The sequence below is a fragment of the Coptis chinensis genome, chromosome 6 (assembly GCF_015680905.1).
Source record: "Coptis chinensis isolate HL-2020 chromosome 6, ASM1568090v1, whole genome shotgun sequence".
Classification (NCBI taxonomy): domain Eukaryota; kingdom Viridiplantae; phylum Streptophyta; class Magnoliopsida; order Ranunculales; family Ranunculaceae; genus Coptis; species Coptis chinensis.
In genome coordinates, this window is record NC_141461.1 from 66283054 (window position 1) to 66303560 (window position 20507).

Below are 20507 nucleotides of genomic sequence, written 5' to 3' on the forward strand. Positions count from 1 at the left end.
GCGGGAATGTCAAGAAATTGATGGAACTTCGGCGTTAAAAATCATTTGTATTTCAATGGCATGTGCCAAAGTTATACTACATGGACATGGCATGGGGAAAGAACAACAAGTGCAGCTCCCTCATATATGGATACAGATGAGCCTTCCCATCATCATTTTGATTGGGAGCCTGTAGAGGATGCAGCTGAAACAGCAAAATTGGTTCAGCCCGCACGAGATCAGTATGCGGGTAACACTGAAATGATTAATAAGTTGCTTGAAGATGCTGAGGAACCTTTGTATAGAGGATGTTCAAAGTATAACGGTTATCCGCCATCGTTAACTTGTTCAATCTGAAAGCGAAGAGTGGGTGGTCCGACAAAAGCTTCACAAAGATGTTACAAATGATGAGAGACATGCAACCAAGCGAAGAGAATATACTGCCCAAAAATATGCGTGAGGTTAAAAAGACATTGGCAGTGTATGGAATGAAATATGAGAAGATAGATGCGTGTCCCAATGATTGCATACTATATCGGAAGGGGTTTAGTGGCAGAAAGACATGCCCTACGTGTGGACTTTCAAGATATAAGTTGAAGGATAATATGATTGAGCAAAGTAATGGTTCGCCTGCAAAAGTTTTGTGGTATTTTCCACCGATCCCTAGATTCGAAAAGATGTTCCAATCAGCAGAGACAGCGAAAAATTTAACATGGCATGCCAATGAGAGAGAAGTTGATGGGCAACTACGTCACCCAGCAGACTCACCGCATGGAAGCTAGTGGATGATAAGTGGCCAGAGTTCGGAGCAGAACCAAGAAACCTTCGCTTAGCACTTTCGGCAGATGGAATCAACCCACATAGCTCTCTTAGTAGTAAATATAGTTGTTGGCCTGTTGTATTGGTCACTTATAATCTTCCTCCGTGGTTGTGCATGAAAAGGAAGTTTATGATGTTGACAATGTTGATTTCGGGTCCACATCAACCTGGAAATGACATTGACATATACTTAGCACCTTTGATCGAGGACTTGAAAAAATTGTGGAAGAAAGGGGTTAAGATTTATGATGCTTTCCAACGACAAAAATTTACACTAAAGGCTATTCTCTTATGGACAATTAACGATTTTCCTGCATTTAGTAATTTGTCCGGTGCTTGTGTTAAAGGCTATTACGCTTGTCCGATATGTGGTGAACACACAGATTCTTGCAGATTGAAGCATTGCATGAAGAATGTGTACATGGCTCACAGAAGATATCTTCCGGAAGAGCATCCGTGATCGAAAAAGCAAAAAGGCGTTTAATGGTAAATGTGAGTTTCGATCCGCACCAACACCACTCACGGTGTGCGCGATCACGGAAGAAGGTTAAAACACTTGTAACTTTTGGGGCAAAAGTGACGAGTCAAAAAAGGTTAAGAGCAAATATTGTTCATGATGATGTTACACGTTGTTGGAGGAAGAGGTCGATTTTTTCAGGCTTGTGTATTGGAGACATTTACTTCTCGACACAACTTGGATGTCATGCATATTGAGAAAAATGTTTGTGATAGCATTATTGGGACCTTGCTTAACATTAAGGGGAAAACGAAGGATGGGGTTGCTTCTCGTCGTGATCTTAAGGAGATGGGTTTGAGAAAGGAATTGGCACCAGAAAGAAAAGGATTGAGAACATACCTGCCACCAGCTTGTTACACATTATCAAAAGCGGAGAAATTATGAGTTTGCAAAACCTTGCATGAGCTAAAAGTTCCTGAAGGTTACTCATCTAATTTCAGGCCACTTGTTTCAATGGAAGATTTAAAATTAGGTGGTCTGAAATCCCACGATTGTCATGTGCTGATGCAACAATTGCTTCCAGTGGCAATAAGATCTGTGTTGCCAAAGCATGTGAGATATGTAATTATTAGATTCTGCTTCTTCTTCAATGCCATTTGTGCGAAAGTAGTCGATTTTGCAGAAATTACATTGAAACTCAGAAAGAATTGGTAATCACATTATGTCTTCTGGAGAAATACTTTCCACCATCTTTCTTCGACATTATGGTTCATTTAACCGTACATCTTGTGAGAGAAGTCCAACTTTGTGGTCCAGTTTTCTTTCGATGGATGTACCCATTTGAGAGGTAAGTTTGCTGAATATCATTTATAGTTCAAATTATACCAAGTTAAATATAGGAAATTCCATCAATATTCCTTTTCTTTTTGTTAAGGTACATGAAGGTTTTAAAAGGCTATGTAAGAAATCGAAATCGTCCAGAAGGTTGCATTGCTGAATGTTATATTGCAGAAGAAGCAGTTGAGTTTTGTAGTGAGTTTTTATCTGATTTTGGGTCTTTGTTGGTACTCCACATGTTGAAAGCAAACACAGCCAAGGAGATTATTTCTGGAAAGCCTCCATCGGTGGTGATTTGGTAGTTGTCGAACCGGAAGTCCTTAGAGGAAGCACATGGTTATGTGTTGCACAATACAAATGTTGTTGAACCTTATATCGAAAGTAATGACATTTCAAATACATTTGAGGAGTTCAATTTTTTTTCTAATTTTTTCTGTCATATCTAACCAGAGTTGGTGTTCATAATTTGTAGGAGCATATGAACTACTTAAGGCAAAACCATCCCCGCTTAATCAAAAAGCCAAAAGTGGTTACATGATGCACATATTAGCACTTTTAGTGATTGGTTAAGAAAAAGGGTGAGTTACTAAACAACTTGAATTTTTTATTTACTACTCTAATAAGCGTAACTAATTTTATAAAGAAACACAGGTTTCGGATGAAAGGAGCATCCCGGTAACAATGTCTCGAAAACCTTACGTTGGATAGCTCAAGGTCCTCATATACATGTATTGAAATATCACAATTATGTGATTAATGGTTGCCCGTTTCTCCACAAAGGATCGCGGATGTCCACGAGTCAATCAGAATAGTGGAGTGAGTTTAGTTGCCAGTGGAATGCAGATAACAAGTGCAAGAGATAAAGATCCACTCTTTTTAGAAAGTTGCTACTATGGTGTTATTACCGAAATATGGTTGCTTGATTACACTAAGTTCAAACTCCCAAAGATTCAAGTGTGATTGGGTTGAGAATCGGAATGGCATCAAGGTAGATGACTTGGGTTTTATACTGGTTGATCTTGGTAGAATTGGGTACAAATCTGATTCTTTCGTCTTTGCCTCTCAAGTGAAGCAAGTTTTCTATGTACCGGATCAGATCGATCCTAAATGGTCAGTTGCCCTAGCAACTCCTCAGAGATATTATGATCATGATAATGAGAATGAAGATGATGACTTCATTGATGATGGTATTGGAGACAACATTCGCAATGAAGTATTTCCAGATATGGAATCTCATGGATGTGAATGACGATGAACAATCAATGTATGGACGTGAAGATTGTGAGGGGATCTGGATTGCTCACAAGCCTTCAAAGAAAAGAAAAGCCCATAAATGAAACATTTCAGCTCTATTTATTTGATTATTGTATCTTTTATTTTCTTTTTCTTTTCTGGTAGTTCTAATAGTGTAGCTTGAATTTTCGTATTTAGGAGAATCTTGAGATGATCCGAATAAAACTAATAAAGCTTTCAGGCCTTTGTTTATATTCAATTGTCTTGTTTATCTTGTTATTTTCATGTCATTGCTTGGTCATAATTCTAAAGCAGGTTTTTTATTTTTAATTTTGCACTTCTCTGCCTTTGCTGTTTTTTTTTGGTAAAGATAGTCTCTGCCTTTGCTGTTGGAAATGCTTATGGGATGCATTAGTTTCCTATATTTTTGTTTAGATTGTTGATTCACTGTCCATTTTCTTCCGAAATTAGAAAATTGACCGTTAATCTGTCATACCCTAAAATTTCTACATAGATTTAACATGTGTTGTGCATTTTATTTTTGCCATGTAGGTTATCATGGGTACGTAAGAAGATGGCCAATCAAATGACAACCTAAAAAAAGGAACGATGCAACTGAAAAATCGAAAAAGGGAAAAACTTAAAAAGAGGAACAACAATAATGATTGAGCTTAACAAGAAATGGGATGGAAATAAAATTAGAGTTGCCTATGATGAAAAAGGAAGGCCAAATAATCGGGTAGTAATGGAGAAAACTTGCTGGTATGGAAGGTGCATTGGCAAGGTCCAAGGTACCATTGAGTGAATTTGAAACTTGGCATGATTTACCAGAACCTTTGAGAGATGATTTATGGGAAGCAATGCAGGTACGTAATCGTATAATTCTATGCACTTTATATTATGAACAATTTGTTTTTTGCTCTTCTTCCTAAAGCTGATGTCTTACATGCTTTTTATGTCTAGCAAATATTTGATATTGATCCAAATTGTATGGATAAAGTCATATCATCCATTGGGGAAAGATGGAGGACTTTCAAGACCAATTTGACTAGGAAATATGTTACTCCTTACATAAATGACCGTAGCCTACTGGAGAAACCACCAAAAATTTATGATTTTATTCGTCAAAATGACTGGGAACAGTTTGTGAAGTCAAGATTGACGGATGAGTTTCGGGTATGTATAGTAATTGTTTAAACTCGGGATGAATGAAATTCAAATTGCATAGTGATAGTTAGTTATGTATGTTCATCCCCTACTATACTTAGTTATTGTTGGCTTTTTGAATTCAAAGGAGTATAGCAAGCTGCAATCTGAGAGGAGAAAGAAGAATGTGTATAACCACCGACTCAGTAGATCAGGCTATGTTGGTCTCGAAGAAGAGATGGTAATCATTTAGTTTTCTAAATTTTCTGTTATTAATTTGTTTTTTTTTTTGTCGGTAAGCGAGGTTTTTACTTTCTCTATATACATGGTTGATGCTGAATTGCTCCATCTCTTCCTTCATATTTTGAATTTTCCTGATCTTCTCTGCTGCCCATGGGTACTTGGTTTTCTTTTTCAGCCACGCTATAACATTTGTTGAGTCTGTTTGTACCGCTATCTTACTTACTCCTTGTGTTAATGCCATCCTCATTCCTTGCTCTATCATTACGTAGTACTGCTGCCCATTCTCCCTCTATTCCTTGTAGAGTCCCGTCAGTATTCAGATTGTGTATCTCCTTCTCTGCTCTCATCCACTTACAGTACTCATACTTTTTCTGTTTTACTCCAACCTCTATCTCCCACATTTCCATGAAATTATGTGCTTCCGGTCCTTGCTCCATTCTTATGTTAAGAGCCAGGAGTCGTCTTCTTACATCTCCGATCACTGAGTTTACTAACCGGGTTCAAGGCCAACTTGCTTATTCTGAAAAATCTTGTCATTTCGCGTTTTTTCCAATCCGTGTATACAAAAGCATTCCATGTAAACTGTGACTATCTTGTATCTTTGCCTTTACCTCGTGTAATTTTTTTCAGCCCATTGTACCTCTTCTTGCCACATATGGGCCATGGGCTCTTGAATCCTATCTTCAAGCAAAGTATACTACATAATGTTTTGAATCATGTACATGTATGAAAGAGATGATGATACGGTTTCAGTTTCGCCAACACAAAGACACAAACATCGGTTGCTACTTTCTTCCACTCTTTTAGTTTTCGCAACGCGTCTTGAGCCCTCCTTTCAATGCCATCCGGTGATGAAGGAATTTTTACGTTAGTCAAATTGTCTTCCTACTAGAGGAGAATGATCCGAGCAAAGCCTACCAAGAACTTTATATGACCAACCTGGAAATTTTCCATGCTATATTCATGAATGCTCTGTCTAGCTTACCCTAAGTTCTGCTGCTTCCCGGTTGCCTATTGCACCATGTGAAATGATACCCTTTTGGGGGCCTCAAGCATCATATTGTGATTTATAACTTGTCGAATTCAGTCATTGCTTCGTTAGAGGGCGAGGCCACCCCTTTTTCAGTGTAGGGCTTAAGTAAGTATTGAAATCACCAATCAATAGCCATGGCAAGTTAGGCGATTAATGAGAGTGAGTTCTCTCCATAATTGTCTTCTACCCGATTATACAAAGAATAAGCATGAACAATTGTAATCGGACAACCATTGACTTCCAATCGTAATTTTCGAGGAGATTGGACAATGAGGTTAGGTGCGGTATATTGCTCTTCCACAAAACAAAAAATATTTTGGCAAAGTGAGATGGATCTTTGATTGACATGAAGGCTAGCATCAGTATCCCCGGATTTGTAAAGAAATGCAAGTGAAACTGATTAGGGTCTACTAAAGGCTCAAAGCAATCCCTATGAAGTCGGGATCATGATCTTTTATTAGCTTAGCTTAGACCTATTTATGGTTTTCTCATTTGAAATACCTCTAAGATTCCAATAAAAGCACTTCATTAGAAACTAGAGAGTTTATTGGGTAAATTGAGCAGAGCTCGTGAGAGATATTTTCCCCACCACCTTGGACCTCAAGGGGGAAGGTAATTTTCTTTGCCTTGTGAGAAGGTGTTTGTTACTGTGCTTGCTTCTTGTCGATCACTATCAATCATGTCCGCCTTGACTCAATGCAAAGAATTCAGCGACTTTATGAGGATCGGTGGCTCGCAGATCTTGATTTGGCATCCCGGCTTGTAAGCCCGCAAGGTGGAGAATGTGATCTGCTTCTTCATTCACTTTTGCTCTCGAGCTAGTGCCACTCATCGGATTCTGTAGGACCAACTTCTTCTCTAACAATTTAGCTGAAATATTTGTTTCAGTGACTCTAGAAAGACAACAATCTGTTCCCTCTCTATCCATTTCACTAACAACTTGTGGTGCTTACGTCACACTAGGATCATTATGGTGCAAAGCCACCTTGGCGAGATCTTCAACCACGGAACTAGGTGCATCGACCACATGTCTAGGTGCATCAACAACCCCAAGGTGAACCATCGAGCAAGTTCCTAGCATTCTGCATTCAAAGAACTTGTGAGCTCCTTTGATTTTCTCTGTTTGTCCTTCAAGAGTGTTAGCATTATCATGTTCCACTTCTACTGCTAGAGCTTGAAATCTATTCACTGGCTGTGAGGTTTTCGCATTAATCGTAATGAAGAGGGCTTAGGAATCCAAGAGACCTTTGGATCAACATGAGGCGCTTTCTTCTTGTGTCTGGTTATCAAATCAATTCTGTATGTCCGATTAGGTGGCTGTAGGTTCAAGGTTTATCACCTCACCTCTTGTCCAATACTCTAGGTCCTATTATATGTTACTGTTTGTAGCAATGAATATACTCTAGTCTAATACAGTTTTTTGTTTATGTTTAATAGAAAGAAGAGTTCGGTTCCTCAGTAGAACATGATGATCGGAGTGTCAAATGGCTAAGGGCTCGTCAAAAGAAGAATGGTGAATTTGTGAATGATGCTACTATGGAAATTGCAGAAAGAATTGTCAGTTTTCTTGAAGTTTTTGTTAATTTCTTTTTTACTTTTATATATAAAATATTGAAATGTATTAACATAATTCTGTCATGTAGGCTCAATTGAAACTGAAGGAGAAGGAGGGAATTTAGTAACTAAGGGAAAGAATGATATACTTACTCGGGCTTTAGGAACCCCGAGCATAGTGGTAGAGTTTAGGGGAGGGAGGTTTGTAACTCCAACAACATACTTTAAACTTCCTAGACGTACTTGGAAGAGAAATAGAGAGGAGCTTGAGACCCAACTACATGAAGAAAAAGCAAGAAGGATGGAAGCAGAAGAAAGGGTGAGGTTTCTAGAAAAGGAAAGTGCATTAAGGATGAAAGAGATGCATAAGTCGCCACCACCTGAGAATGTTGGATCTAATAGTGGTAGAAGTGATAATAGAGTAAACCAACAGGTATCAACTTAGTTCTGCATCTGATTATGACTTGTTTGTGTTACGCATTCGATTTCTTTCTTTTTTCTTTGTGGGACTTAATTAGATCGTCAAACATCTGAGGGTAGAAGATGGGGATACATTTAGCAAGATGTTGCCCAATCTTGAAATCAAGACACCCAAGGTACTTATCCTTTAAATTGATATGATTCTTATCACGATATATGCATAAGCTCTAACTCATATCCATGTTTCTTATAGGCTATTAAGTGTTCTCGGCTTTGAGATCCAAAGGCAACATTGTTGCTAAAGGTTTACTTTTCAAGAAGACTGGACCGGAAGAAAAAGTCCACAACATTCCTTTGGGAGAACACAATGTACGAAAGTACAGATTGACTTAATAATGAAACCCGATCTCCCCTCCCAATACCGGTACCAAGTGGTGACTTGAGCGTTATTAGCGATGCATGGCACTGACTTTGTGGCATGGCCAAAAGAATTTGTCATAGTCGGCGATGTGGTAAAGAATCATAGAAAGATTAATGGCGATTTGGTTGATTTACACTTGTTCATTCATTTGATTCATTATGTTGTTTTCCCCACTCATTTATGTAGGAAGGAGATGGTGATTTTGATGCATCCGAGAAGGCTAGAAACTATAAAAAATCAAGGAAACAGGTCAACATTTTATGTTTTTCACCGATATCTTCTTAACACTTAGCACTTAGTACTTTTAGTGTACATATATTGATTTATTTTTATTAAATATGCAGGTGAAAGATGCTATCCCAAAAATGAAGAAGACTCCGACCAATCATGAATTCAGTACACCCAAGGTACTTATCCTTTAAATTGATATAATTCTTATCACGATATATGCATAAGCTCTAACTCATATCCATGTTTCTTATAGGCTATTAAGTGTTCTCTGGCTTTGAGATCCAAAGGCAACATTGTTGCTAAAGGTTTACTTTTCAAGAAGATGGACCGTAAGAAAAAGTTCACAACATTCCTTTGGGAGAACACAATGTATGAAAGTACAGATTGACTTAATAATGAAACCTGATCTCCCCCCTCCCAATACCCAGTACCAAGTGGTGACTTGGCGTTATTAGCGATGCATGGCACAACTTTGTGGCATGGCCAAAAGAATTTGTCATAGTTGGCGATGTGGTAAAGAATCATATAAAGATTAATGACGTATTTGGTTGATTTACACTTGTTCATTCATTTGATTGATTATGTTGTTTTCCCTACTTATTTATGTAGGAAGGAGATGGTGATTTTGATGCACCCGAGAAGGCTAGCAACGATAAAAAATCAAATAAACAGGTCAACATTTTTATCTTCTTAACACTTCATACTTTTAGTGTACATATATTGATATATTGATTTACTATTTTTTTTTGTAGGGTGTGAAGTGTAGTTTGGCTTTGACTTTGAAAAGCAACATCGTTGCTAAAGGCTCAGTTTTCAAGAATACTCGACCTCAAGAAAATATTAATGATATTCCCTTAGGAGAAGCCAATTTTCGAGTACAAATTGACACTGTAATCAAACCTGACCTCCCTCTCCCAGTACCGGTTGGTGACTTGAGATTTGTTAAGGATGCATGGCATAGTTTTGTGGCGTGGCCAAAAGAATTTGTGATAATCGGCAATGTGGTAAACTATTAGACAAAAAGTAATGATTATTGGTGTTGACATGCATATACTAATTTTTTTTTCTCCTTATTCATGTAGGAAGAAAAACATGATTTACTTGGATCAGAGAAGGCTAGAAAGGATAACAAAGGCAAACAGGTCAAAGTTTACATTATTGTATTTTTATATGCATTTTGTACTTTTAATATATGACTTAGATTTATTACTATACTCATGCAGATAAAAGATTTTGGTGTTGTGGCTAAAAGTAAGAAGGCATTGCCTAACTTTGAAATTAGTACTCCACAGGTATTTAGCTTATTTCATATGATCATAATCCCATATATTTACTAATTGTTATTTATAGACTTTTGCATAAAGAAGAATTGGTTTTTCTAGGAACAATCTCATTTCTAGCATTCCCCAGTACAAAGAGTAAATTCACATAGAGGAAGGTACCAATGAAAGGCAGGGAAATGTTCACACTGCACTCATAGCATTAGATAGGTTAATCTAGTAAATAAGTAAAACTAGTACATTGGTAATCAAACACTATGTGCCGTTAATTATTATTAGAGTTTGGTGAACAATCTAAATTGGTTCTAGGACGACTAGGAGGAAAAGTTATTTCATTTTGTATAAACTCGGGTTGTTGTGCCTCCTGGGTAGTATTGAGTTTTATCTTGCCGCTATTCTGGAAACAAATCCTGTTGTGACTCCCATACTGTTTATAAGTTGAATGATACTTGACAAGTTTCCAACCACTTTTAACATTTTCATTTGTGTCAATTATATTAGTGTTTTGCATTGTAAACTTCTTTTTTTGAAGATCTTAACTTAACTTAAGTTTCATCCTCATAACCTAATGGTTTTGCAGATGCAACTAGTTTTGGCAGGACTTTAGATTATTTAAACTTCAATCGATTTGAAAGTATGCGTTGATTTTTTTCTTTCTAGATTTAGCGATGATGTTTATAATAATAAGTTGTGAAGTTCTATCCATGTGAATTAGCTTATTCAAGTTAAATTTGTGCCCTTGTCCTTTTATTCTCTTCAATTTCTTTGGGTTTTCAATTTCAATTTGTTTTGTATAGTTTAGTGTTTTTTTTTTTTTTTTTTTTTTTTTTTTTTTTTCTTCTAGTAGCGTTAGTGATATAAGTCCATATCTATGTTATGCCCGTCAATATTTTGATTATTTCACATAGGAAAAGGAGGAAACACTTGATGAGATGGAATGTAGTATCAGAGAATATGGCGATATGCTTGACAACACGATGGAATCGTCTGATAATATTGTCATCCCTATAGAAAGGGAGCTTTTCGGGGAAGAGATTGAGCTAGGCCATTTTTCCATTGAAAAATCTGATTTGTTGGATATTTGCAGAATGGATTGGCTAAGTGTCAGCTGCATGACTACATACATGAAGTGAGCTAAAGTTGCATGCTGCTTTAAACATTTGTATTTGATTAGTAGATGCAATTATCGTAACATTTTTAATTTTTAATTTTTTTAGATATCTTTATGGGAGTTTCATGAGTTCTCAAGAAAGATACACATTTGCTAATCCTTCTAACTTCACAAACTATGGGAATGATGATGGGGAGAAAATTCAGCATTTGCAACATAGATTAGGTTATGTAAGGCGGAATCAAATTCTATTGATTCCTTACAATTTGGGGTAAGTGTTTTGTTTGTCTCTTAATCATATTTATTACTTAAATGACTATACCCTATACATTATGGATTAATTATTATCTATTTATTTCATTGTAGGAGGCATTGGGTATTGATTGTTATTGATATATCATCACAACAAGTTTACTGGTTGGATTCTTCTGGAAATCCGACTCCAATATTCAGAATAAAAGTTCTTGTTGACAAGTAAGTTATGTGTTTCATGTATTTTCTTGTATGATTATAATCTTTTTCCTTTAAAATACCAACCCTTTAAGTTCTCGACTTTATTATAAACATATTCAAACTCGTATTGTCTTACATGATGCTTCTCGCTAGCATCCTCCTTTAGTATATGTTGTGTTAATGCGTGTGCCCCTCGCCGAAGTGAATGCAATGTGAGCTTGGATCTCAAAATGTTTGCAGCAAGGTCTTATATGAATATGTGTATACCCAATTTAATTTCTTTTTCTATAGTGCTATTAGAGCTTTCACTTATGCTGGAGGGAAAAGAATGATGCATTTGGACCAAATTGGCAAGTGGTCAAGGTAAACAAAGGCAAATTCGTATATTTTTATTACTTTTTCCTTCCAAGTAAGTATGACTAATCTTATTATTTGTCTTGTGTAGTGCCCAAAACAACCAGGAGGTGTAGAATGTGCCTACTACGTTATGATGTTTATGAGACACTTTCTTAGGGATCCTTCTCAATCTTTAACAAATAAGGTAAACACATATATACTTCTTTGTCATATAATTAAATTAGAATATTAATGCCTTATAATATATTAGTTACGTTTTCTTTCCTTCTCTAATTTAGATCCAAGAGTTGGGGAAGATAGCAGCATATACCAAAGATGAAATAAGAGACCTTCGTTCGGTTCTACTTGACTTTATTCAACAATTCTCATTGAGTACAACTTGAAGTGGTTAAAGGCATTTGGGAGCGAGACTTTTGGTGCATGGTGAGTATTTTCTTACATTGTTTTTCTTTTTTAGAAATTATTTGCTAAATAGTATGCATTTTTTTTCTTGACAATCAAACCTATTATGGAAAAATGATAAAGTCAAACTCTTTAAGGTGTTCATTTTGGCTTTGTAGGTTTTGGATCATCACTTTCAGTTAGAAGATTCGGAGATAGCTAGCTTTCAAGGATTTGGAGATTCTATTAGTTTTCTTAGGTTAAATGTTATTGAAATCACCTTTTGGCTAGTGATTACTTTTATTACTTGACGTAGTTATTACTTTTATTCGTATTCGACATATAAGACTTTTTTCTTAGTAAATAAATTCTTGTAAGGAATTTATGTATGCCGTATTGCTTGTATTAATTGTTTTGATGATCAATGTGATGCTGGTAAGGGAAATCCTATACTATGTCCATGCAAACTATGCGGGAATGTCAAGAAATTGTTGGACGTTATACTACATGGGCATGGCATGTTGATACAGCTCAGTTTCTTCTCTCTTTTGTTTCCTTGGAGGAAGACTGCAAAAAAGCACAAGAAAGCTATGCCAGGCGTGAAGGAAGACTGAAAAAGCGCTTTGCCGCACCCCATATGGCTTCTACTCTCTTCAGCTTCATGGAGCCCTACATAGAACTATACTACCAAACAGGCAGAGGTCTCAGCCTCTTAGGTATGTTGTTGTAGTCCTAGCATCCTCCTAATCTAATAATTTACTCTTTGCTTCACAAAGACTGGTATTAGAAGCAGTATACTAATGCATAACTTTTCAGGTGTTGCCTATACTGCATGGTTCAAGCTGATACTGGAGCCTGGAAGTCTGTCAATTTAACCTCTGATCTCGCCTTGCATGAGATGTGGCCTGTATATTGATAGCATTTGAAGTCGTGTCTTTGGGTCCATGAGAATTTTTGGCTTAGGTACATCAGGTATTTCTGTTCTCAGATTACCTATTGTTGGAAAATGACGGTTTAAAAAAGACTTCTTATATTTTCAATAATCTTCCAGGCCACGTACACCATTGCAATGTGGGAGGTACCTACTTTTTTGTGCGCTTGGAAGCTTCCGGACTAGCTCATTAGTTGATCCTATTATCATCATCCGAGTATGAAAGTTCTCTTCAATCAACATTTTTTCATTAAACACTTATCTTTGGGCGTGAAGGTGAAGTGATGTTTAAAGGGTAAGAGAGAGGCGATGACGGATAGAAAACCTAACCCGACCAAGCTTTACGGTTAGGCAACACGAAAGCGCTTCTTGTGTACAATACATTGGCGTTTCTAGTAGAATGATTCTTACGTTTAAAAGAGAAGTATCGAAGTTCTCTTTGAAGTTGTTCACAACCATTTCTGGTTGAGGGATTCTTCATTCCAAAGACAAAATATAGTTTTGTAGCACTCTTGAACTAACCATCTACAGCTAACGGACTCGGATTAAATGAGAAATCACTTGTACAGAGTAACGATATCAGAAACCTCATCTTCTTTTCTGTCCACCACACATACATTGTGAACTTGACTTGGATATATGCATTTTATAGCATTCTCAAGGAGTTCCTCAAGCCTGAGCATTTTAAGAGGGACAGACTTCAAGATTCTTGTCCGAATTAAGAAAGCTGCCTGCAAGAAGTCAAAGAAAGAGAGAGTAAAAGACAAGTTGTGGTGTGCATAGAACTAACGATACTCGCCGAGAGGCTGATGGTATCAGGTAGGGTTTTGTAGACTCAGTTTCTTTGTTCAAACTTCTAATTTCAATTTATTCAATACATATGCTTCAAAAGGACAGGTCTACTTATACATAAAAAATTTCAGGTGTGGCCTATACTGCATGGTTCAAGCTCACACTGGAACCTCAAAGCTCCTTTGATTTAACCTCTGATCTTAGTCTTACATGAGGTGTGCACCTGCACACAATACTTGGAGCATTCTGAAGTTGATAACAATGAGCATCTCTTCATTCAGGTAACCAATACTTAACTGCAATAAAGTGCACTGGTAGACCAGGACCATCATACAATAAGTTACACAACATTTAGTATTTCTGTTGTCAGAATATCTGAAGTTGGAAATGATCAAGGTTTAGGCAATAGAAGTTGAAGGCCTTTTATTTCTTCAATGACCTTCCAGTCGGCACACACCCTTGCAGCTGGAGTCATGCTAGTTTGATTTCACTCTGCGCTTGAAAGCTTCTTGACAAGCTCATTAGTCGATGTTGGTACCCTCGTCACTGAGATTCGTAATAGTTCATTTGATCACTTCAAACTGTATTTTATTTGTTAGACAGAGAAGTGAATAAGCGGCATAATCTGTATTTATGAGGCAACTAGTCATGGCTGATTAAACATCAACCCACATGCATGGACAAATAAAGGTTCTGACCAGACTCAATTTCCTGCCCAAGTACAGCCGCATACTTCTTTTCCCTAATTCTTTAGTGATATCTCTATATATACTATATTCTGATCACATGATGTTTGATTTTCCCAGGTCCGTGTTCGTATCAGGAAGCAATGCAAGTCCTTGTCAGAGGACCAGTACAAGAAGGTCCTAGAGAAAAACTACATGGATGAGCTGTGCTTTCCAGTGGACTACTAAAGTTTTTATAATTTATGGTGTGGTTGGAACAATTAGACTACTGGCTGGTAAGTTTGGATGGATTCCTTATATTAGTTAATTTTTTATCTTGTAGTCCACTGGTCTGGAAAAATTGCAATAGTATAATGGGAGACTACTAGGCTAGTGTGCTATTATAGTTCTTATCGTCTTACATTAATGCAATCTCTCTGCCATATTGTTACTTTAGATTCTTTATGCTATTATGCTAGTAAGATGGATGGGGTGATATGTGCCTGGTCATATTGGTGAAGTTAGTTGAAAAAAGAACTTTTTAATAATATTTTTTGTACAGGAACATATTTACTTGTAATAACTTCTCGCAAGGAGGTTGGCACTTATCTTGGTTTCCCCGTTTTTCGAGTAATGTCTATGAAGTTTATGGCCTGCAATGGGATTTTGAGGCTTTCATCTTGTCAAGAAGTAAGAACTTTTGTATTTGTGGAAAAAGGCCTCCTTACTTCCACTTCATACTTCATGGTTTAATTCCCTTTCAGAAGAGGGGGAGACAAAAGTCTAGGTTTATATCTGTATTCTGTGTACATTTATATTCAATCGTTCCTGTAGTTTGATTGGACAATTATTTGAATAAGAAGCGAGCACTGCTTTTCTGCAGAAAAGAGATGAGGCTTACTTTATGAGCCTGTTAAGGACAGTGGAATCAACACTGGGGTTGTATTATTCATATGAAACAGACCTTACATTAAAGTGAGTGAGTCCTTTAAGCAGTATTTTAAAGTAGACTGCAACTAGTATGAGAATATTTTCACTTATTAGGTTCAGATTCTGTGCTGTATATTGTGTCAAACTGCAGTCTGATGGTGTGCGGCTTCGATGTCTACCAAACTTGCGTGAGAAGGGGAAGTTAGCGTAAGGAAGGGCAAGGAAACCACTTTGGAAACAGTGTGTTGGTATAGTCTATTGCATTTGATCTCATAGTCGGTCACAATTTCTTTCATTCAACCCGACAATCCGTGCTCACTTCTAACACATGATAAATTCACCATTTATTGATTTGCTTGAGGAGCTAACGTTTGGTATCATACCAGGCTGATCCTCGATTTGTTTGGAACAGGAGTTTGTTGGAAGAGCTAATCGAGTTTCAGGTTCCTCTCTTCATAACGGATGCTGAGAATATGTGTTTCAGGTTCGAGGGTCAATTCCACTTCTTTGGGAGCAAATCGTGGATTTGAGCTACAAGCCACGGATCAAAATCGTCAATCATGAATAAACAGTATGTGACTATTTATTTTTGTTGTTATATGAATGTTGTAGTATTTCCAACACAGTGCTTCTATAATGATATGCAATAATCTTTTCTTTCTAGCCTAAAATCGTTCAACGCCATTTTAATGATCTCATTCAAAGATACGGAGAGGCCATGGTCATTGATTTGATTGACAAAGTAAGGTTTTGTGTTCATGTATTTTCTTTTTTATTGTGTCATTTACCTCTTCTTTCAAACTTTATCAATTTAAATGATTGAAGGTGAAGTTTTATCAGCCTTGATGAACATCATAATTGAACTGGATCTGATGTCTAACAATTGATTATTTTGCCTCTTTCATTGTTTGTCCCTTTTTCAAATACCCACTCGCAGACTTTTATTTTACCTTTCCACTTCGAGACATTGAAATCCATTTGGGGATATTTAGATGTGAAACCTCAAATAATATCCCAAGCTGGGGAAACCTCAAATATCCCAAGTCGTCAATGATTAATTGATTATTCTTGAATATCGGCGTTCAATGTCTAATACCACCTCCGATGTGCGTATTGCACAATCTTCCCATCCATTGATGGTTTCATCGGCCAAATCCTTTTTAAGCACACCCAGATGATGACTTGGACAAGTCTTACGCCAAAGATGGCTCTTGTATTCTTGAGAACTCGACCATATTTGCGAAACGAAAAGCTTTCTCTGTTGTTGTGGGTTTTATGCAAGAAACCGCCTTCCAAGGTGGTAATTGCTTTTTCATCTAGAATTTCTGTAATTGTATCAAAGATTAGCTTCCTATGCACTTTGGATAAATAAGAGGAATTAGTCTTGTAGCATTGTCTTTCAAGCAAGGAATACAAATCAGAATCATAGATCAAATCTTTATAAAAGCTTTATAAACATGATTATAAACCCGGGACTTTATCCGATGCTTCCGGACCTATATACTCTGGCTCCAAAGGTGTGTTTTCTTTTTTATTTTGCTTAGTTGCTATTCACTTATGAATGCATACTTGTACTTTTTTCTGCCGATCGTTGTTCCTTGGTATGGTAATACCATAGGTGGTGTGGTGTTATTTACGATATCACTTCTTACGTAAACGTCAAGAAATGCCTTTTACGAAAGTGAAATCGGCCGGGTCAACTCGTTCGCTTTTCATTTTAAATTTGTATTCAGCTTGTAGGAATTGAATTCTGGTTCAGCATAATCCATGCTATTGTGTAAATAATAGTATCTCTTCTGCTTCTTATCTGTTGCTAGCGACAAGCCTCTGTTTTGTAATTGTTTGAATTTCACACGATCTAATTACTCCATCTGTCGTATCTTTCTTTGTTGGATACCAGAAATGTTTACATATGACCTTTTTTTGAAACTCAAGATGCGTACTTCAATTGTTTACATATGCTATAATGACATTGTTATGGCATGTGCTCTCATTTTTTTCATCTACTTTTCAAATACATACCAACAGATTTTACAGACTAGAGCTATGCTACACATTTGTCTTGATAGGCGTTAATTTTTACCCTACTTTGATCCCCTTCTCCTCCCAAATCATCTTTATAAGTTGAATAATAAATGATCTAAACTAATTTTCCATTTTTCTTTGGTCTCTTGACATTTTGGTGATGCTTGTATTTCTGTAATTCATGGTATTCTGAGGAAAAAGAAAAGAATCTCAGATGCCATAGGCAGATGTAGCGTTGTTGGTCTTAACCAGGCTGTTACCCTCCTATCTAACAATTGGTGTTACTTATATTTGGGAAAAAGTACAGTTGCATAAAGAATTTGTGGGTGATGCTCATGTGCAGAGTTCGATATTAATTACCCATTTCAATATTTTCATCCCTATCTCTATAAAAGAGTTGAATTGGTGATAACTGGATTTGTGGATACGTTTGCTCCTAATTTGTCTAGGTGCTTTTGAGCTTATACAAGATGAGCGTAGAGCTGGTGCATGTTTATGGATCACGAACCGCAGAGGCATAGAGTATTGGCCTACACCAACAGAAGAAACCAAGTACCGAACTAAATAGCCAAATGCAAGAAAAGTATACTCAAACATAGAAAAATCTTATATTCAAATCCCCCAAAGTTATGAGAAGACGTAAGTAAAACCACTGAACCTTGTTTGCTTTGTCCAACTTTATCTTTTCTCTTTCTAAAGTCTCATCATATTGTTCGCGACATACTATCCATAGAGGCTTAATTATGATCGGTTAGTTAAGCATGGCACTTTAGTTTAGAATCGCTTCATGCCAGCGATATTTCATTTCAACTTTTGGCTTCAAATCCATTTATGGCATTGTATGGTTGATTGTCGACTTATTTTGGTTTTCTTTGGCTAGGGTTGTTCACACTCGAGCCACAATTTTCGAAGTGCAACTAGCATTGTGCGACTTTGTTAAAATTACCGATTGAACCACATCATGTCCTTCTCAAAGTCATTTATCTTTGGTGTAAATGCTAGTGATGTAAGTTTCTTGATTCCTACCTCATGGTACATATTATTCTTTATTGACATTGGCTCATGATTTTAATTTTGTTTTCGTTCTAAGGTATTTGGTCGCTAAAATGATTCTTTTTCTTATTAACATAAATATGTGTTGGTAAATTTCAGCTCCGGTCATTATTTTGGTGGCAAGTGACCAAGAACTGTCCTCACGCCTACCATTTGATGCTGGTTTTGAGGTGTTGTATAGTGTTAAAACCATATATTTCTAGCTAAAGCAATAATATCGGATACCCAATGGTTAGTCTTATGGAACCGGTGAGCTTGGTTCTCAAACACAACCACGAAAAGCAATCAAGAACTTCAAGTGCATACTGTTTATTTATCTTATAAAAAAAACATTGTCTATACAGCTTGAGGGTTTTGCATTCAGTATTACACACTCTGGAAAGTTTTTTTTATAGTATTACACACTTCTATTACTTTTAATCCTCTCGGTGTGCTGAAATAGGTGCTTCAGTTGATGAGTTGAAATGACACATTTTTGCGGTACGTGGGACTGATTGCTGCATTAGGTGATTCGCCATCGACTTGAAAGTAGGAATCCCTGCCGTGATTATGACTTTTGGAAGTTATTCCGAATTCATGATGGTACACCTTTTTTTTTCTGGTCAATGAAAAGGATATCGTACTTGTTTTTAGAAAAATTAACAAATAAATCACTTTAGCTGCTGTGTTGTAGTTTACCATCTAACAGAGGAAACTAAAGGAGATGACAAGAATTGTTTGTTTTTTGTTATTTCTGATTTTGAGGAAGAGGATAAATCTACGTCCTGTGCAACCATTGCAGCTCTCCTCCAAGTGTCTATGGTTAGGTTGCTTCTTTGGTGGGTCTGCAACTTGTCACATTACTCATAAAAGTTTCAAACTCACTTGATCAACAACGAGATACTGCTGCAAAGACGTTAAACAATGAAAAGAACAAGGACATGATGCACAAATTATTTACTGGGTGAGGATTCTCTTGATACTATACTACAATAGGTATGTATATATCTGAACTTTTTCCTAATAAGTCGCTTGTGTTTTGAAGGTTGTTTGTGCATATGTACCAGGAGCTGGCTTTCTCCCTACGACGAATATACCACTACGACGAATCAGCCCAGACCAAATTCCAGAAAGAAAAACCGTGGACAAATGACCCACATTATTTCAAACGTGTCAAAATATCGGCACTTGCTTTGTTAAAGATGGTTGTTCATGCGAGATCTGGTGGGAATATTGAGATAATGGGTTTAATGCAAGGGAAAACGGATGGGGAAGCTATTATTGTTATGGATGCTTTGCTTTTTACGTGAAAGGGATTTGAAACTAGAGTTAATGCTCAAGCTGATGCTTATGAGTATATGGTTGATTATTACTAATAAACGGTATATATATATATATATAATATATATATATATATATATATATATATATATATTTTTGCCAATTAAAAGATTACTACTTGTTTGCCTTTTCCTCATTTGGTTAATCTTAAGATACATACTTGTTTTTATGTTAGGGCTTATTTGGAGAATGTTGTGGGTTGGTATCATTCGTGATCCGGGATATGGGTGTTGGTTGTCCGGTATTGATGTTTCGACTCGGATGCTTAATCGCAATTTCGGGAACCATTTTAGCTGTTGTTATTGATCCAACGAGGACTGTTTTGCTGGGAAAGTTGAAATTGGTGCTTTTAGGACTTATCCCCGGAAGGTACAAGCCTCAAATTGAAACCGTTTGAGTATTAGACTATTCCTTTGAATAAGATTGAAGACTTTGGTGTGCATTGCTAACAGGTGTACCTTTTATTTCCTTTTCCAATTTTATTGTGATTTTTTTTTTGTGAACGTGATAGTAATAGGAAGTCAGAGTAGTAAGAGGCCAGTATTTGTATAGTGGTGTAGGTATGTTACTACAAGACTTTGTTTGTGGACTTTGCATTCCACACCTACAGTTTAAATGACCAACTTACTTATATAGTATGTGTGCCTCATTCATGTATAAATTGTTTCAACTTTTAGGGTAATGTAGCTCTTGATGTCGCTCGTATTCTTCTACGACCAACCACAGAACTAGCAAAAATAGATATTGCAGATCATGTTTTGGCTTCTTTGCAGACGAGCTCTATCAGGTAATTCTTCTCACTGTTAATAGCAACTACAGTGGTTTTTAAACTTACC

At 36.7% G+C, this 20507-nt stretch overlaps 2 protein-coding genes, 1 long non-coding RNA gene and 4 pseudogenes across 4 annotated transcripts; all 7 read left to right on the forward strand.

Annotated features, from left to right (window-relative positions):
- Positions 1-126: 126 nt before the first annotated feature.
- Positions 127-1258, forward strand: LOC147494020 (uncharacterized; annotated as a pseudogene).
- Positions 1259-1281: 23 nt separating this feature from the next.
- LOC147494021 (uncharacterized) lies at positions 1282-2394 on the forward strand (annotated as a pseudogene).
- A 1631-nt stretch (positions 2395-4025) lies between these two features.
- Positions 4026-7436, forward strand: LOC147494022 (uncharacterized). Its single transcript, XM_086564348.1, has 5 exons — positions 4026-4191; positions 4289-4501; positions 4620-4712; positions 7185-7304; positions 7391-7436. The coding sequence occupies exons 1-5, from the start codon at positions 4090-4092 to the stop codon at positions 7424-7426; spliced, it is 564 nt and encodes a 187-aa protein (XP_086420474.1). The 5' UTR covers positions 4026-4089; the 3' UTR covers positions 7427-7436.
- A 1361-nt stretch (positions 7437-8797) lies between these two features.
- LOC147494023 (uncharacterized) lies at positions 8798-12166 on the forward strand. The gene is made up of 12 exons (XM_086565684.1): positions 8798-8886; positions 8983-9045; positions 9126-9377; positions 9456-9515; positions 9597-9665; positions 10562-10782; positions 10871-11035; positions 11131-11238; positions 11509-11580; positions 11663-11758; positions 11853-11997; positions 12135-12166. Exons 6-10 carry the CDS (start codon positions 10586-10588, stop codon positions 11685-11687), a joined length of 567 nt encoding a protein of 188 aa, XP_086421810.1. The 5' UTR covers positions 8798-8886; positions 8983-9045; positions 9126-9377; positions 9456-9515; positions 9597-9665; positions 10562-10585; the 3' UTR covers positions 11688-11758; positions 11853-11997; positions 12135-12166.
- A 1436-nt stretch (positions 12167-13602) lies between these two features.
- LOC147494024 (uncharacterized) lies at positions 13603-14169 on the forward strand. The gene is made up of 3 exons (XR_015198444.1): positions 13603-13705; positions 13810-13959; positions 14049-14169. It is a non-coding gene; the product is annotated as an uncharacterized LOC147494024 (long non-coding RNA).
- A 336-nt stretch (positions 14170-14505) lies between these two features.
- On the forward strand, positions 14506-15910 carry LOC147494025 (phosphoinositide phosphatase SAC8-like; annotated as a pseudogene). The gene is made up of 6 exons (XR_015199521.1): positions 14506-14639; positions 14906-15033; positions 15227-15315; positions 15454-15517; positions 15660-15757; positions 15886-15910. The product of XR_015199521.1 is annotated as a phosphoinositide phosphatase SAC8-like (transcript).
- A 2986-nt stretch (positions 15911-18896) lies between these two features.
- LOC147494026 (COP9 signalosome complex subunit 5b-like) lies at positions 18897-20120 on the forward strand (annotated as a pseudogene).
- Positions 20121-20507: the final 387 nt, after the last annotated feature.

Excerpts from the sequence above, each read along its gene's own strand:
- LOC147494022 (XM_086564348.1), top strand. The coding sequence starts at position 4,090 with ATGGAAGGTGCATTGGCAAGGTCCAAGGTACCATTGAGTGAATTTGAA. Across the intron at positions 4,713-7,184 it reads TTGGTCTCGAAGAAGAGATG|AAAGAAGAGTTCGGTTCCTC; the intron begins GTAATCATTTAG and ends TATGTTTAATAG. Across the intron at positions 7,305-7,390 it reads TGGAAATTGCAGAAAGAATT|GCTCAATTGAAACTGAAGGA; the intron begins GTCAGTTTTCTT and ends TCTGTCATGTAG.
- LOC147494023 (XM_086565684.1), top strand. The coding sequence starts at position 10,586 with ATGGAATGTAGTATCAGAGAATATGGCGATATGCTTGACAACACGATG. Across the intron at positions 11,036-11,130 it reads TTGATTCCTTACAATTTGGG|GAGGCATTGGGTATTGATTG; the intron begins GTAAGTGTTTTG and ends ATTTCATTGTAG. Across the intron at positions 11,581-11,662 it reads CAAATTGGCAAGTGGTCAAG|TGCCCAAAACAACCAGGAGG; the intron begins GTAAACAAAGGC and ends TGTCTTGTGTAG.